Here is a 15,344-nt window from a genome sequence, read left to right as displayed (position 1 = left end):
GGTGGGGGGACTTCCCCCTTGCCTTGGGGGGCAAGGCAACCCCTTTCCCCCTTTGGCCGCCGCCCCCCAACCCTAGATGGGTTTTGGCCGGCCCCCCCTCCCAAGGGGGCCTATATAAAGGGGGGAGGGAGGGCAGCAACCTACAGCCTTGGGCGCCTCCCTCCTCCCCTGCAACACCTCTCTCTCTCTCTCGCAGAAGCTCGGCGAAGCCCTGCCGGAGAACCGCTACATCCACCACCACGCCGTCGTGCTGCTGGATCTCCATCAACCTCTCCTTCCCCCTTGCTGGATCAAGAAGGAGGAGACGTCGCTGCACCGTACGTGTGTTGAACGCGGAGGTGCCGTCCGTTCGACACTCGGTCATCGGTGATTTGGATCACGGCGAGTACGACTCCGTCATCCACGTTCATTGGAACGCTCCCGCTCGCGATCTACAAGGGTATGTAGATGCACTCCTTTCCCCTCGTTGCTAGTAGACTCCATAGATGCATCTTGGTGAGCGTAGGAAAATTTTAAATTATGCTACGATTCCCAACACATACGTTATTCCCTTTGTCATCGGTATGTCACTTGCCCGAGATTCGATCGACGGTATCTTCATACCTAGTTCAATCTCGTTACCGGCAAGTCTCTTTACTCGTTCTGTAATACATCATCCCGCAACTAACTCATTAGTCACATTGCTTGCAAGGCTTATTATGACGTGCATTACCGAGAGGGCCTAGAGATACCTTTCCGATACTCGGAGTGACAAATCCTAATCTTGGTCTATGCCAACCTAACAAACACCTTCGGAGATACCTGTAGAGTATCTTTATAATCACCCAGTTACGTTGTGACGTTTGATAGCGCACAAGGTATTCTAACACCCATGGAGTCTTGGGGGCGTGGGAGAGCGCCGCTCCTTCTTCACGCGCCGAGAGACGCTCCTCCTTGACGTGTCAGGGTGGCGGAGAGAGGGGCTCCTCCTTCATGCGGCGTCCGATTTGGACGCCATGGTTGCGTGGGGGAGAGCAGGGAGGGGCGTGGGCTCCGGTTTGACATGGAGGAGCGTCTCTGGTGGTGTCGCCGGGCCGTTAACATGGAGGACGGAGCGATGACCTCCATCTGCTGCTCGTACTCATCGTTAGTCACGGCGTAGACCGCACCCCACATCGCCGACTGTTGTGGTGGCGGCTGGTCCTCGTCACCAAAGGAGATGACGATCTCCTCCTTCGTCGAGGAGCCGGCCGCTAATGAGGACGACGTCGCCACGAACATCCGGAGCACGTTCCGGAGTCGCCGCCTTCCGGCGCCGAGGCCCACGACTTGCCCATCGCGGGAGTTGTGGAGGAAGAGGGGTGGTGAGGACGAGGACGTGCAGAGCGACGCAGTGAGTGCGAGATGTGGAGGGCGCCGGAGCACGGCTTATAAAGCCTCGCCCAGGTCATGCGAATGGACGGTCAACCGCTTCAATGCGGCGCAACGGCCGGAGCTGGTTCCTCGGGAAGTTGCGTCCGCATTGAAGCGGCGTCTTACGAGAGGTCGCGTCGGTCAGCGCCGCCCTCCCGTCCGACCACATCATGTGGCATCAATGCCGGCCGCTGCATGCTCTGAGCTGGCATTGATGCGGTGCGGGAAGTGGTGCGTGCATCGGAAGGAAAGCGAAGAAGAGGCGGGTGGGGTTATTTGGTGGGCCAGGCTAGTCAGACGCGAACGTGGCAGTAGTCCGGACGCCCGCAAGGTCCCCCAGTTTGTCTGCCGTTTGCGGGAAAAAACACGTCTAGGCCGTCGAACGGACCGATATACGACCGTGTTGGATGGCAAAACAAGTCTGATCCGAACGATTGCGGATAATTTAAGAGTTGACGTTGAAGATGCCCTAAAATACGTCATCTAAGATGCCCTAAAATACGTAGTCTACTCTGAAATACATCATCCATTAGAGTTGCTCTTGCGCGAAATGTTCGTAGTTCGCGGTGCGCCGTCCAGAACGCAGTCCACATACATTGACTTTTTATTTCCTTCGCTGTCTCCCACTCTCTTCCCCCAAAAGTCGAGTTTACTAGCAGTGTGACGTACGCTTCCCCCTCGCGCACCGAGCATCCGCAGGAGCATTCATTCAGGCAAGCAGACAATCACCGCGACAGACGACGAGCGGCAGCACACACCCATAAACCAGAAGCGGCCGTCCAAGCCAAGGCGCCCACAGGACGCCACCAAGAACTCGGAGCCACCTTCCAATCGCCCGAGTCCCTCCCCTCCATCCGGCCACCGGATCGGGCCCGCCGATCTCTCGAGCTCCCCGGCCGCCCCCTCCCGCGGCGGCGCGCAATGGGGGCCGCCGCCGAGGACGCCGTCAGGCAGCTCGGCATCCTCATGGATCAAGGTGCGTGCGTCTACTCTCGCCCAGTTCTTTTCGCGATTGTTGCGGCGCCCTGACGTGATCTGGTTCTTTGCTTGCAGTGGACGCGCCGCTGAGGAGGACGTTCCAGGTACGGATCTGGCCTGCATGCACCTGTGGCCAAATCTTGGATCTTGCTACTCATTCTTATGGATTCTCGTAGCTCTTGTCACTGGATCATGGCCTAGATTAGCTATTCTCGGTGCCCTACAGATTTGATCTGATTCGGTGCGGGGGGGAGTGAACTACTCCGCGTATTCTTCTAAAGCTTGGGATGTCCTAAATCTTTTACTGCAAAATGGGCTATCTCTGAGCCTCTCTTGGTTAATGACACATGCTAGAGGTATGATCTTGTCAGCCATGAGTTGTCAGGTGGGCGGTGTGTTTGGAGAGTGGTGCTTGATCCATCATCCATGGCCGAATAGGCGGCAAGCGAAGCTGGTGCACTTCCTATGGGTTGGTGAGGCGAGGGTATAGTGGCGCTTTAGCTGTCTAGTGTACCGACATTGCATGTTCGATGACGTCCAATTATGATTGCATGGGTTGGCGTTCGTTGGTGGCGATCATCCTGTTTTATGCAGCCGATGGATGGTGGCGTTTTGCTGTTCTCAGGTCTACTAAGTGAGCTGAGTTAATGTGGATATACTCGCCAAAACATCATGCCGTTTGCCATCTTATCAGGTCTGCAGTCACCTATTGTATACGACGTTTCGACTGCTGTGGCATTATTCCCTTTTTGACCTCCGATGTTCACCGAACTATCTGGACGCATGCATGTTAACAGTAAAGGCGCGGCATTTCAATATGTCTTTCTGCTACCATTTAATTAAATGTCTATAAAATTAAGAGGAAACATGTTACACGTGCGCTAAATCTTGAAGTTAAGCAATGCCAACTTATTTGAAGCGTAATTGTTAGTGTAGTGAAATTGGGATGTCAACACTGCATTGGAATTCAGAACTCATCAGAAGTGCAGAATCAGTTCAATTTGTTGCGGCACCTATGGATGTGTCGGATTCAACTGAACAATGTCTGATTCTGACCAACCCTGTCCACTTTGCTATTTACCCCTAGTAATTTAACATTTTTTGGATTTTTTTTAACACTAGTTATTTTCCAATGAAGTGAAAATAAGACCAAAACCATGGTATCCATACATAATTGGCCCTGCAAGAACATATACTGTTACTTTTAGTAGTACATGTAACTACTACACCAGTAATTGGTATAATCATCAAAGGTGATATAGATATTACTATTTGTCTTTGTATTTTCTTTCTTTTGGTCATTGAAGGCTCATCAAATGTTAATAAATTTGAGTGGTCAAATAAACCAACCTTGAGTAATATTCTTTTTTTGTAGCCCTTTCTGGCTACTGTTGTATTGCAAGAAAATAGCTACCACTAGTGGGGCAGAAATCAGTAAATGACCATTTCTATCTCTATCTGGAAAGTTTAATTCTAGCCTTAGATTTTTATGATTTTCATTGGTGGACCCCAATCACAAATGACTGTCGACATGTTATGTTACAGTAAAAAATATTTTGGTTCATAGAAGAATTATTTTGGAAGTTATTAGTTTCATAAACCATAATCAGATGAATCGCAGATCAGAATTTCATGCATCTGCAGCTATTTAAATATTTGGAATATATCACTTTTATCAGTGGTTGCGGAGGTTTGTAAACGTATCTTGTTTATTTCAGAATGTGCACCAAGGCCACCCTAGAGAAACAATGTTGCGCTTTCTCAAGGCTAGAGAATGGAATGTTTCCAAGGCTCATAAAATGGTAGTCTTTCTCATATTTTCTTATCCAATAAAGGAACAGATAAATTATATTCTTAAGGTTATTAACTGCTTAATTGGGTTTGAATATTGTTTCTGCAGCTTGTAGATTCTTTGAATTGGAGGATTGAAAATGAAATTGATAGTGTATTGGAGGTGAGTAATCCTTATGGGTTATAATAATAATCCTGTTAGGTACTAAGATGTTACTAGCATGGCAGAATCTCTTGTCCGTATACAATTTCAAGCTCTTGTTGCTAATATCTTATTTCATGTATTCTGTTAATCACTAATCTCTTACTACATTGGACATGTACAGAGACCTATACTCCCAGTAGATTTATACAGATCAATACGTGATTCACAACTTGTTGGACTCTCAGGATACACCAAGGAGGTATAGTTATCTACTAACACTAGTAATATGTTTCTTATCCTGAATAATTGATCATGAATTCATGATGCAACTACTTGTTTCCATGCATATTTGTGTGCAAGAAAATGGGCACACCCTTTAGCTGTTAGTGTTCTAGGTCACATCTACCGGTTAATCAAATTATTTTTATTGACAAATGAACAGATAGTACTGAACAAAGTTGGCAGAATTGAAGAGGTTAATGTTTATTTTTGTTGATCTGCAATCTTCCATAGAATGTTGTCCCAGTCAGAGCTGCAAAGTTGTGAGTTGTGACGGACCTTCTAGCTAGGAAGAGCCCAAGGGACTGTTAGTGTTTAGCAAACTATGACATAAGCTTAGGTATGGTTAAGTTCAAAAATAAAGCATAGCGCTTTAGGATATCTCTTGCTTGAAGCTGTGATTATTGCTGCTGGCTTAATATTCCTTTATTATTAAGGCATGCTGGAGGTTAGGGCATGTTCCTCATTTATTTCTGTGTCATTGACTGTTCCCACTAAATGTGTCATCCTGTAGGACAACATCAGATAATGTTCTTTGACTTCTTGTAACACACCATCAAAGAGTTATTGGCCCTTTCACGGAATGGTTCTGCAATTTCATGAATTACTTATGTTGTTGCTTGCTATCTGTTACCCAAGTCTGTACCCATCAATGTTTTTTTAGCTAGCCCACCAAAAAATACTGGTAGTGTGGTTGTTAATTAACCCAGCTAAATGCTTGTACGTTGCTACAGATTTATTATACATCATCAGTTGTTTAAATGCTTGTGCCACCAGTCCTTGAGCTCGTATAAAATAGTTTATCTCAAAATCTAAGCCCAATCAACCATATGTACTGCATAGAGTGGTTGACAACTGCGGCAATTTTTAAGTAATATGAACGAACCGCCACCAATTTAGATCTTTGTAATACTATGTGTCAAAAACACTCTTATATTATGGGACGGAGGGAGTAGTAAAGAAAAGATTTAGTTGAGTTTTAGACTCCTAATAATTTGTTTTGATTTTGTTTTCTCTTGTTGGCAGGGTCTTCCAGTTTTTGGCATTGGTGTTGGTCAGAGCACATATGACAAAGCTTCGGTACTTTCTCAGATGCTTACTACTCCGTATTTGTTACGTAGACTACGACAAAAACTATGAAACTTGATAGTTTTCACCTTCCGTAGTGTATACTAGATACCGTTTTGAGGTTCATGTAACTTAAGTATATTTGTTGGGTATTAAAATGATATGATCCCTGTTTAGTGGTTGACATAGTTATATCTTACTGCCAATACCTTGTTATTGAAGTAATGGTACCTCTTTTATGGGATCAACTAATGAACCAACTTATGCTAGTTCTGGAGTACCATTTCCACATTTTGTCAACTGAAGTTGATCTGTTTCCTTTTCAGGTGCACTACTATGTGCAATCTCATATTCAGATTAACGAATACCGTGATCGCATAATTTTGGTAAGTGTCGAGCTAGATGCTCAAATCTTAATTTTTATGTTAACACATATCCTTCTTCTTATGTTTGTTCACATCACACTTAGCCCATGTTGACGGAAAAGTTTGGACGCCCGATCACCACTTGCGTTAAAGTGCTCGACATGACTGGTTTAAAGTTGTCAGCACTGAGCCAAATGAAGGTACATATTATTAGTCTTCTCAAAATGGTTTTCTTCTCCGAGCAAGTATAACATTATCCTTGTCCTATACATGAATGGACTTAAATGCTGCTGAAATAAGCATGTTTTAATACATCAAGGGATATGACCACACTGGTACTCAGGTTTTACCTTACCACGTTAAATTTTTAGAGGAATTACTCTTAAATCTTGGATGTTTACCTGTCTACCGTAGAGGTCAACACAGTCTAGCATAAAAAACTAACATAAATGTTAATACTAATATTACAGGACCAGTTGTTGTTTTTGTGCCATAATATTTATTTTTCTGATAAAATTGCAGAGTGCTCATTACTTGTGTTGCTTATGTGTTATGGTGAGCTAGCGTGACATTTTTGCTGTTGTTTGGATTACAGATGCTGAGTTCAATATCAACTGTTGATGATCTAGCGTGACATTTTTGTGCCATAATATTTATTTTTCTGATAAAATTGCAGAGTGCTCATTACTTGTGTTGCTTATGTGTTATGGTGAGCTAGCGTGACATTTTTGCTGTTGTTTGGATTACAGATGCTGAGTTCAATATCAACTGTTGATGATCTGAACTACCCTGAAAAGTCAGAGACATATTACATAGTTAATGTTCCATATATATTCTCTGCATGCTGGAAGGTACAATGATTTTTCCATAAAAGGCCCGTCCTCAGATTGTATCAGCAAATTTTGTAGTGAATGCTAACTGTCATTTCATTTGAGCATACTGGTAGGTTGTGAAGCCCCTATTGCAGGAGAGGACAAAAAAGAAGGTTAAAGTTTTGAGTGGTTGTGGGAGAGATGAACTTCTGAAGGTATTTTTTAGTTATTATTTTGTTACTCTCTCGTATTGTTGTCTTTGCATAGATTCTTAACCGCTGAGTAACATTACTACTACTGCAAATATAGGTACCACCAATATGGTGGTGGAGAAGAAAACATTACCTTTGTGTAGCATTTATTCTCTCTGACATCCAAAGTTAGTGACAAGTCCCCTTGCTCAAAATTGTGTAGATTATGGACTACTCAGCTCTCCCCCATTTCTGCCGACGAGAGGGATCAGGCTCATCCAAGCATTCATCTTCCAACGCCGACGATTGCTTCTCCCCTGACCATCCTTTCCACAAAGAGCTCTACGAGCTCACCAATCAGCAATCGTCGCACAAGGAGCTCCTCAAGATGGGATCATTGCATGTCAGCATCCCGGAGCCTGACCCAAACGACGCGAAGATCGTCGAGGTGATCCAGGCCGAGTTCCACAAGATGGGGGAGCAGAACGGGTCGACCAACGGGCACAAGGTCTGATGCCGCGCCACCGAAGATGGTGGCCATCTGCATGCGGAGCACCTTCCTTAACCAATGCGAGCGACCTCCGATGAAATCCATGATTTTACTTGTCCATGTTGGTTGGATCCCCCCGATCGGCTGGGGGGGATATAGTAGCGAAGGCTTCGGCGTTTCCTCCGTGATGCATAGGGTGATGCCGGCTTGGGGTCGTAGCTGGAAGAGATGAACCGGACAGTGTATATCCATTAGCATAGAACCTGCATATGTTAAACTGGCACTATAACAAGATCCATGGATGATGGATGTTTATTATGACAGCTTGTAAGCTTCAGCACAGTTCTGCAAACATGAGGTGGGAGGACGAGTAGGATAGGATGGGACCTAGCACGAAGCAGTAGTGGCGGAGCAACGCCGTGGCGGGCTCGCGCCCGGTTCTGAGCCCGCTTGCTCTCCGGGTGCGTGCCTGACCAGCAGCCCCGTCCGGCGGCGACGGTCTCTGCAGATGGCTCCGCGCGCGTCGTCGGCGATGTGCGTCGGAGCGCGGGGCGATTGGCTTGGACGGGAACGGGAACGTATGCGTGCGTGCGTGGCAAAGGGGAAAACCGCTTTGGCAGCAACAAACGGGTGAGGTCCAGATGTAGAGTAACCATCTTCGACGATCCCCCCACCGTCCCGGTATGGTAGGCGTCTCAGTTTTTTTTCTTCCAGAGCTCAGGCCGTTTTTCTACCCGGAGCCGGAGACCGAGGAAGCCCGGCCATTCCGGCCTGGCCACGCCTGCCCTTCTTCATTAAAATCTATCGCTAGACCCATAAAAAAAAAACTCTCGCTAGAAGCGCTTGGTCGCATGGGTCTCCGATCCCTCATGCAATGCAAGCTCCATCGCGCCCCGCGCCAGTTAATCTCCCTTCTTCTTCTTCTTCTTCGAAAAACCTAGCCGTCCGAAACGATGGCTCTATTCGATCTGAATCAACCCATCCATTGGGACTCTGGGAGTGTGAGGAGATACAAGAGTACGGACGAGCCGATGCCACCGGCCATAGAGGAGATGGGGCGGACGGACAATGTGCGGACCACCATGGAGACTTTGCCAGCCACGGAGGCACTCGCTCGGACATCCACGGCTACCACGCAGGGGGCGGTGGAGGAGTTCACTCGGACGCCGGCGGCAACGGCAGAGGCGGTGGAGGTGATGCGGGCGGCAGCGGCCGAGGCTTCGACTGAGTAAGTTGTTCATGTTCTTGCAGTTGTGCTCCATTGCCGGACGTTGAATAGACCAAGAATATATAGTTCACACTTTCAGTTAGGGTTTGTGCACATCTGTTTAGTTGTGCATGCCATATATGTCCGTCTCCTTCATGATTTCTTCGTAAAATCAGAGTTCTGTTTGTAGAGAGTTATTTACGCAAAACCATCACAGTTGGGGCTAGGGTAACAATTTGGTACCACATTTATGACAGGGCACAAGAAACCATCAACTTTGCGCCTAACCGATAACGCGGAGCACTGATTGTCGAATTTACTTGCGAAAACAACCGTTCTGACCGGCTGGGCCTACTTGTCGGGCTGACATGGCGAAGACAAAAAAATTGACCAACTGATGTGGCAAATGAGACACGGGCCCCACCTGTCAATGACTAGACGTTCATCATCTTCACGTATCTTTTCTACGAGGCATTCCATCGAGCAGCTTATGGACGGCTGAACACTTGGTGAACTCTTTCGTTTTTCCCAATCCCGATCGTGCCAGTCGCCGGGTCTGTTGAGCTATGCCTACGGGAACACGGGCGGCGTGTTAATCCGGCAGGAGCCCCGCCCGGACGGACATAGCGAGGGCCGGCGGCGCCTCGTCCAGACAGGAGCCCCACCCGGCCAGCTCCGCGGCAGGGCGGGCACAAGGCATCTGTGGCGGAGCTCGTGCTGGTGCGTCGCTCCCGAAGGAATCACGTCGCGCAGTCCGCACGGCCTGGCCAGCTTCGCACTGTCATGTGGCCATCAAATCAGTGTCCCTGTGTCGCGTGCGTGTGTGTTCTTTCTCGCCGGAAATAGAGCCGCTACCCTCCAGCAATCCATCGGACGCGTACGCATGCATGCGTTTTTGGCTTGAAGGAATACATCCAGCAACACTGGCCTCCCAATTTCTGCACTGAGCTCTCTGCCTTCCGTCGAACAGCTTAAGTGCGTGCAAGCTCCGCAGCTGTCTCGCCTCCCACCGCTTGGTCCGTTACTCCCAGCGTTCCCATAAGTGTGCCTTGGTCCCCCAGCTTCAGGCGCCGGGCTCGGAACACCTCGTCGGTCGTCGGGCTGTCGGCAGGGACGGCCGAGGTGCCCAACCATGGCGGCGGATGCGCGGGTCCAGCCTGAGCGTGGGCACTGGCGGCGGCCGGCAAGGCAAGCGTCTCGGGCAGTGGTGCTCGGGGCGAGGCGCGCATCGTCGGAGTGGGCTGGACAAGAGGATGAGCTTGATGGCGGGAAAGCGGCGGCTCGTCAGGCGTCGGGCTGCCGGCGGGGACGGCCGTGGTGGTCGGCCATGGCGCCGGAAGCGCGGGTCCAGACTGAGCATGGCCACTGGTGGAGTCCGGTGAGGCTAGAGGCGAGCTGCTCGGGGGCTGCTGCTCAGGGCGAGGCGCGCGTTGCGGGATCGGGCATGACGTCCTCTGTGTGGCTGGTTGGAGAGAGACCAAAATAAGGAAGAAGAAGGTGCGTGAGGATGACAGGTGGGACCTACATCCACCTCAGCGAATTGTCCAGATAGGCATGCCACGTTGTCCTAACAGGTGGGCCCTACCTGTCAGTTTTGCTGTTTTCGCGAACAAATTAGACTATCAGTGCTTCGCGTTATCGATTAGGCACAAATTTGGTGGTTTCTTGTGCCCTGGCACAAATATGGTATCAAATTGTTACCCTAGCCCCAACTGTGGTGGTTTTGTGTAAATAACTCGTTTGTAGATTACTTTTTTTTTCTCGAATATGCTATTGTCAGCGTATCATTGCATTGATAGAAGGGGTTTCAACATACAGAGTGGCATCGTGGTCACGTACACTACGAGGCGTGCACACGATACAAAGAGAGGGGTTTGTAGATTACTTTGAATGGTGCAATTGAGGGAAAATGTTACTAGTATCTTTGAAACAATTCGTTAGTGTAGTATTTTATGCTCCATGATCTCGGCTCATACTCACATAGTTGCACTTCTATTGTTCACATCATTTATGCTCCATGCATGATGCTACTGCTGTATACTCAATTAATTGCATAGTATCAGAGAATATGCGTAGCGCATTATTTGATTTTGTATACCCAAATAATCTGTATTGCTATTGTTCACAACATGTCTCAGTTAATATGAACTGTACTAGAATTACTTTTGGTAGAATTATATGATGCCTGTAATTGTAATCTAGCTTGTGCTTCCATTTTGTTCACAGACCAGATTGCGAACAGAAGGCGCAGGACGCCGTCACATATACCGCATGCTTTTACAGAGGAACGGCGCGCGGTGGAATTATGAAGCGTGGAGTCAGTAGAGCCGTGTCGGACGAAATGCGGGTGCCTGTGAGGGTCGTGCAGCGCATATGGATGATCGGGCGCCGCGGTGGTGGAATACATGCCGTGGTGAGCAAGAAGCCTAAGAACTGCGGCCGCAGGCGGGTGGAGCTTGGCCCTAAAGCTGTACGTGGGCTACCCCTGGATGGCCGCATGACGATTCGAGAGCTAGCCGAGGCTTTGGGTATGAAGAAGAGCACTCTGTTCCGGCGGCTGAAAGAAGGTAAACTGAGGCGCCACAGCGAATAATCTCATCAAGCCTACTGTGAGGGACGACAGGAAAAATGTCCCATGTTTGTTTCTGCCTGTCCATGCCAAGGGGCAAGCATACCTAAGAATTCCTGTGTAATACTAGTATAACTCTGGAATTAATATATGCTTTACGTGGTATCACATCGCTTGACGATGTTATTACTGTATCAGACGGGGCATGAAGCTTCGCTTATGGTGTCAGTAATCGAACAAAAACATGCAAGGACTCGATCAGCTTAGGCTTTCTCTCACAAGATGGATTATACGGTGATAGCGCGAGGGCCCAGGAGGCTAGTCCCTATGGATGGTCAGATGGTTTTGGAAGCGATCCTCCAAAGCAATGGAGGGACTAGCGTATTATGATCCTGGTATAATTTCCGTTCACGTCTTCTCTGCTACTGATTATATTATATTAGGCATTCTTGTGGGATGCTAAACAAGAAGCGCATCTGGTGTAGTGGTATCATAGTACCCTCCCACGGTACTGACCAGGGTTCGATTCCCTGGATGCGCAGCACAAACTTTTGCTTTTATTTCCCTTCACTGTACAATTTAACAATTTTTTCATTTTCTCTTTTGCTTTTTCCCCCTCCATTGTACAATTTAACAATTTTTTCGTCTTCCATTTTCTCTTTTGCCTTTTCCCCCTCCATTGTACAATTTAACAATTTTTTCATCTTCCATTTTCTCTATCCAATTTGCTTCGAGTGCACAACAAGATCCCTCCTACATTCTTTTCCCCCTTGCCACCAGTGAGAAACTTCTCAAATTAAGAATGTTTGTCCCCTTTTTTGCTTACGAAGGTTAATATCATGTCAAGTAGAGCTATCTACTATGTAAAAGAGAACCTTAACATCACGTTGCTTTGTGACACTTATACTACGAGGAACTTTGTCCAAACTGACGACTCCGAAAAGAAAACAGTAAGGAAGGCTAGGCTTTGATGACATCGACAATGACCTCGTAGTGAAGATGTCGATGATGTAGTCACATGACTCGACTTTGATGAAGTAGGCAATGACCTCCAAGTGAAGATGTCGGTGATGTAGTCACAACGCTCGGCTCTGATGACATCGGCAATGACCTCCATAGACGGGGCCAGGTCCTGTTCCGTCACCACCGAGATAGTAGCCAGGTGGAGTTGGACGGGTATCACCTCTGACGCCATGTCGATGTATAAAACCTGCCATCGGTCCCATAACCCGAAAACTCTCGGCCGTGGGGCAACATGAGCGCCGTGCACTAAGAGCGAAAGTGGCCCGCAATGCCGCAATTCAAACACAGTTGTCGCATGACTTCCCACGGGGCGTCGACCGAGTAGGGGAGCGCCCCGAGCCGCCTGCCCGATACAACTCACAGGCAGTAGGGGTGTATGCAAGGAGCCATGCTGGCTCCCCCCTTCGCCAGAAGAATCGTGATCCTATATAAATCTTGTCTTTTACACATCCCTTTGGGTATTTCAAAGAAGGATGATACAAACACTCACAAGCCAGTAAGGAGTTCTGCATGAAGAATGTCGATCTATAGAAATCCAGTCTGTTTCTTTTTCTGTCTTGGTTTGTTTACATTTGAGTGTGAGTGTTCAGTGTTCTGATGTCTATATTTCACACTTAGTTCCGTTTTCACAATAAGGATTTTGTAGGAAACACATAGGGATTTTGGCTGTGTGCATCTTAATTGTTAAAATAAATCCAAGGCATACCGTCGATCATCCGAGGACCAAGCAATCACATGAGCACGACACCGAGATTTGTTAACGAGGTTCACCGATATGGCTACATCCCCAGGGCTTGACTACGGGCGCTCCTTCCCGTGACAACGTTACAATACCGCACACCGGCCACCCGGGCGCCGGCACACGCCGCCGGCTCCCGTTTGGGTGCCTGTGCTATTATGTTGGCATAGGTTACATCGTGTGTCTACCCCCACTATATATGAGAGGCCTAGGATACAAGTGTCCTACTAGGACACGACTCCATATCCTATCTAAACACAATACAACTACAAGTCCAACTGTAACCTATCTTGTACACTATATTCGACACAACTCCAACAAACTCCACCTTGGCGAATATACTCCACCATCCTGGATTTGTCCATGCGTCAAACTTCCATGTACATTTATTCCATGAGTATCGCTGCTACTCCAAAGACTCCATGTGACTCCACCTGCAACTTGTAGTCCCTTCTTTTCTTGACCACAGTCAACACTCGAGCAAAATTAAGTTCCTTGTTACTCTAGTTTGTGCTCCCAACTTCCAGAGTATCAGTCCAACGCCATCACACACTGATCAATGACCTGCGTGAAAGTGAACAACTCACATATTGGGTATCACACATAAGAGTTACCTGAACTCAACATCACCGCTCCTTTCTTGACCGTTTGTCTGAAACTTGAAGGAATTTCACCATTGCTTGTAGTCATTCCGAGTCAAATTCGCAGTTGTCTCACCACATGTATGACCACCAGAGCCCTGGCCCGTCTCCATGTCCCGTGCATACCGCACGCCTCGCCGCTATTACCGCGCCGAGCCTCCGCTGTCCCGGTCGAGTCTCAAGGGTCGCGAACCCACACCACTCAACCCCCACTGCAGAGTACCACCGATCATCACCGACCGATGACGAGTTCCACGCTTCCATCAGACCACTGGGCTCCAGTCCGAACAACGTGTCCCTCGCTTTTTCCCGCTGAATAGGCTTCGACTCTCTGAGCTCTTACGACGTAGCCCCTCAATGCAGCTCCACCTTCAACAAGACTCCATAGTAGAGGATCAGTCCACCCCTGCGCCCCATCGACTTCAAGCTCCGTGTATACACCACCTTGAATCAATCCCGCGCCATAGTCTTGTCGAAGCCACGCAAGCACTCGGGCCTGTGCCACGTGTTTCCACGCCCCAGAAGTCGGTCACCATCAGCATCACGCTCCTATGTCGTTGTCGCCGACCCCACCACCGTCTTCTGTACCAACCGACTTACGTCGATCTGTCAGACTGTCCAGTCCAACCCAGCCGAAGTAGTCCGGCTGCATGACACGCTCGAGGCTCCCAAATCGTCTTCCACGAATTTTCATCCATCACATCACAACTCCATCCTAGCTGAATTGACTTCCCGCAACGCCTTCAAACATCCCTGTTGTGCCAACAAATATTTCACTTTTGTCTGCCATAACCCAAGGTTTTCAGTTTCGTGAACTTCTCCATCTCAAACGTGATACCCGTTGGCACCATAGTCCTTTGTATGGCTGACCTTGCGAAAAAACATCCAAGCTTCCAACACGTGCTCAAGCACACAAGATGCACCAATAGCAAATTCGTACCAAAAATCCTTCTTGTACTCACGTGTATTAGCTCCCAGGCTCAACTTCAATGCTAGTAATTGCTTTGCCAAAACCTCTTGCTACCCGATGGAATAGAATGATGGATCTTGTCTTCCGCTTAATCGATCTGTTTCACTTCTCGTCGTGTCACGTGAGGACTCGGTCCTCTTTTTATCCAAACCAAATCCGGTTCTGATTGCTCTTGCCTGCAGCTGTACGCGACCGGATCCAGCACGATCCGCCGCTTGGACCGTGTCTCGCCGACTGCAGCCTTGCGGCTTCTGCCAGCTGGGCCGGTGCCCAGCACACGCCTTTGGCCTCCGCAGCTAGCGCCCGTCGATAGATCGATCGACCTGCTGCCTGCCTGCCCGCCCTGCGCGACGCGTCCCCGCTGCTGCCTCTATGCTCGCCCGATCAATCCAAGATCGCCGCACGTCGAGCCGTCGCACACGTACCTTCCTCCGAATCAACAATTCACGGCCTCTAAATAGCCTAGCTCATGATACCATTTGTTAAAATAAATCTAAAGCATACCGTCGATCATCCAAGGACCAAGCAATCACACGAGCACGACACCGAGATTTGTTAACGAGGTTCACCGATATGGCTACATCCCCGGGGCTTGACTACGGGCGCTCCTCCCCGTGACACCGTCACAATACCACACACCGGCCACCCGGGCGCCGGCACACGCTGCCGGCTCCCCTTTGGGTG

General features: G+C 48.5%; 2 protein-coding genes and 1 non-coding gene across 3 annotated transcripts; all 3 read left to right on the top strand.

Moving 5' to 3' along the window:
• The first annotated feature begins 2,031 nt into the window (after window positions 1–2,031).
• On the top strand, window positions 2,032–7,834 carry LOC123144165 (phosphatidylinositol/phosphatidylcholine transfer protein SFH2). Its single transcript, XM_044563213.1, has 11 exons — window positions 2,032–2,368; window positions 2,446–2,474; window positions 4,089–4,172; window positions 4,271–4,324; window positions 4,488–4,565; window positions 5,612–5,665; window positions 5,980–6,039; window positions 6,123–6,218; window positions 6,768–6,869; window positions 6,965–7,045; window positions 7,245–7,834. Exons 1-11 carry the CDS (start codon window positions 2,314–2,316, stop codon window positions 7,533–7,535), a joined length of 984 nt encoding a protein of 327 aa, XP_044419148.1. The 5' UTR covers window positions 2,032–2,313; the 3' UTR covers window positions 7,536–7,834.
• Window positions 7,835–8,111: 277 nt separating this feature from the next.
• Window positions 8,112–11,484, top strand: LOC123144167 (uncharacterized). The gene is made up of 2 exons (XM_044563214.1): window positions 8,112–8,739; window positions 10,945–11,484. The coding sequence occupies exons 1-2, from the start codon at window positions 8,465–8,467 to the stop codon at window positions 11,309–11,311; spliced, it is 642 nt and encodes a 213-aa protein (XP_044419149.1). The 5' UTR covers window positions 8,112–8,464; the 3' UTR covers window positions 11,312–11,484.
• Window positions 11,485–11,757: 273 nt separating this feature from the next.
• Window positions 11,758–11,828, top strand: TRNAG-CCC (transfer RNA glycine (anticodon CCC)). The gene has a single exon. It is a non-coding gene; the product is annotated as a tRNA-Gly (tRNA).
• The last annotated feature ends 3,516 nt before the right edge of the window (window positions 11,829–15,344 follow it).

Source organism: Triticum aestivum, chromosome 6D (genome assembly GCF_018294505.1).
Source record: "Triticum aestivum cultivar Chinese Spring chromosome 6D, IWGSC CS RefSeq v2.1, whole genome shotgun sequence".
NCBI lineage: Eukaryota > Viridiplantae > Streptophyta > Magnoliopsida > Poales > Poaceae > Triticum > Triticum aestivum.
Note: the sequence above shows the minus strand (reverse complement) of the source record. Positions and strands in the feature narration are given on the sequence as shown.

What these genes read in the sequence shown, in the direction of transcription:
- LOC123144167 (XM_044563214.1), top strand. Translation starts at nt 8,465, where the DNA reads ATGGCTCTATTCGATCTGAATCAACCCATCCATTGGGACTCTGGGAGT. An exon ending in GCGGCCGAGGCTTCGACTGA is followed by an intron (nt 8,740 to 10,944) that starts GTAAGTTGTTCA and finishes TTTTGTTCACAG; the next exon opens with ACCAGATTGCGAACAGAAGG.
- LOC123144165 (XM_044563213.1), top strand. Translation starts at nt 2,314, where the DNA reads ATGGGGGCCGCCGCCGAGGACGCCGTCAGGCAGCTCGGCATCCTCATG. An exon ending in CGCTGAGGAGGACGTTCCAG is followed by an intron (nt 2,475 to 4,088) that starts GTACGGATCTGG and finishes TGTTTATTTCAG; the next exon opens with AATGTGCACCAAGGCCACCC. An exon ending in CAGCACTGAGCCAAATGAAG is followed by an intron (nt 6,219 to 6,767) that starts GTACATATTATT and finishes TTTGGATTACAG; the next exon opens with ATGCTGAGTTCAATATCAAC.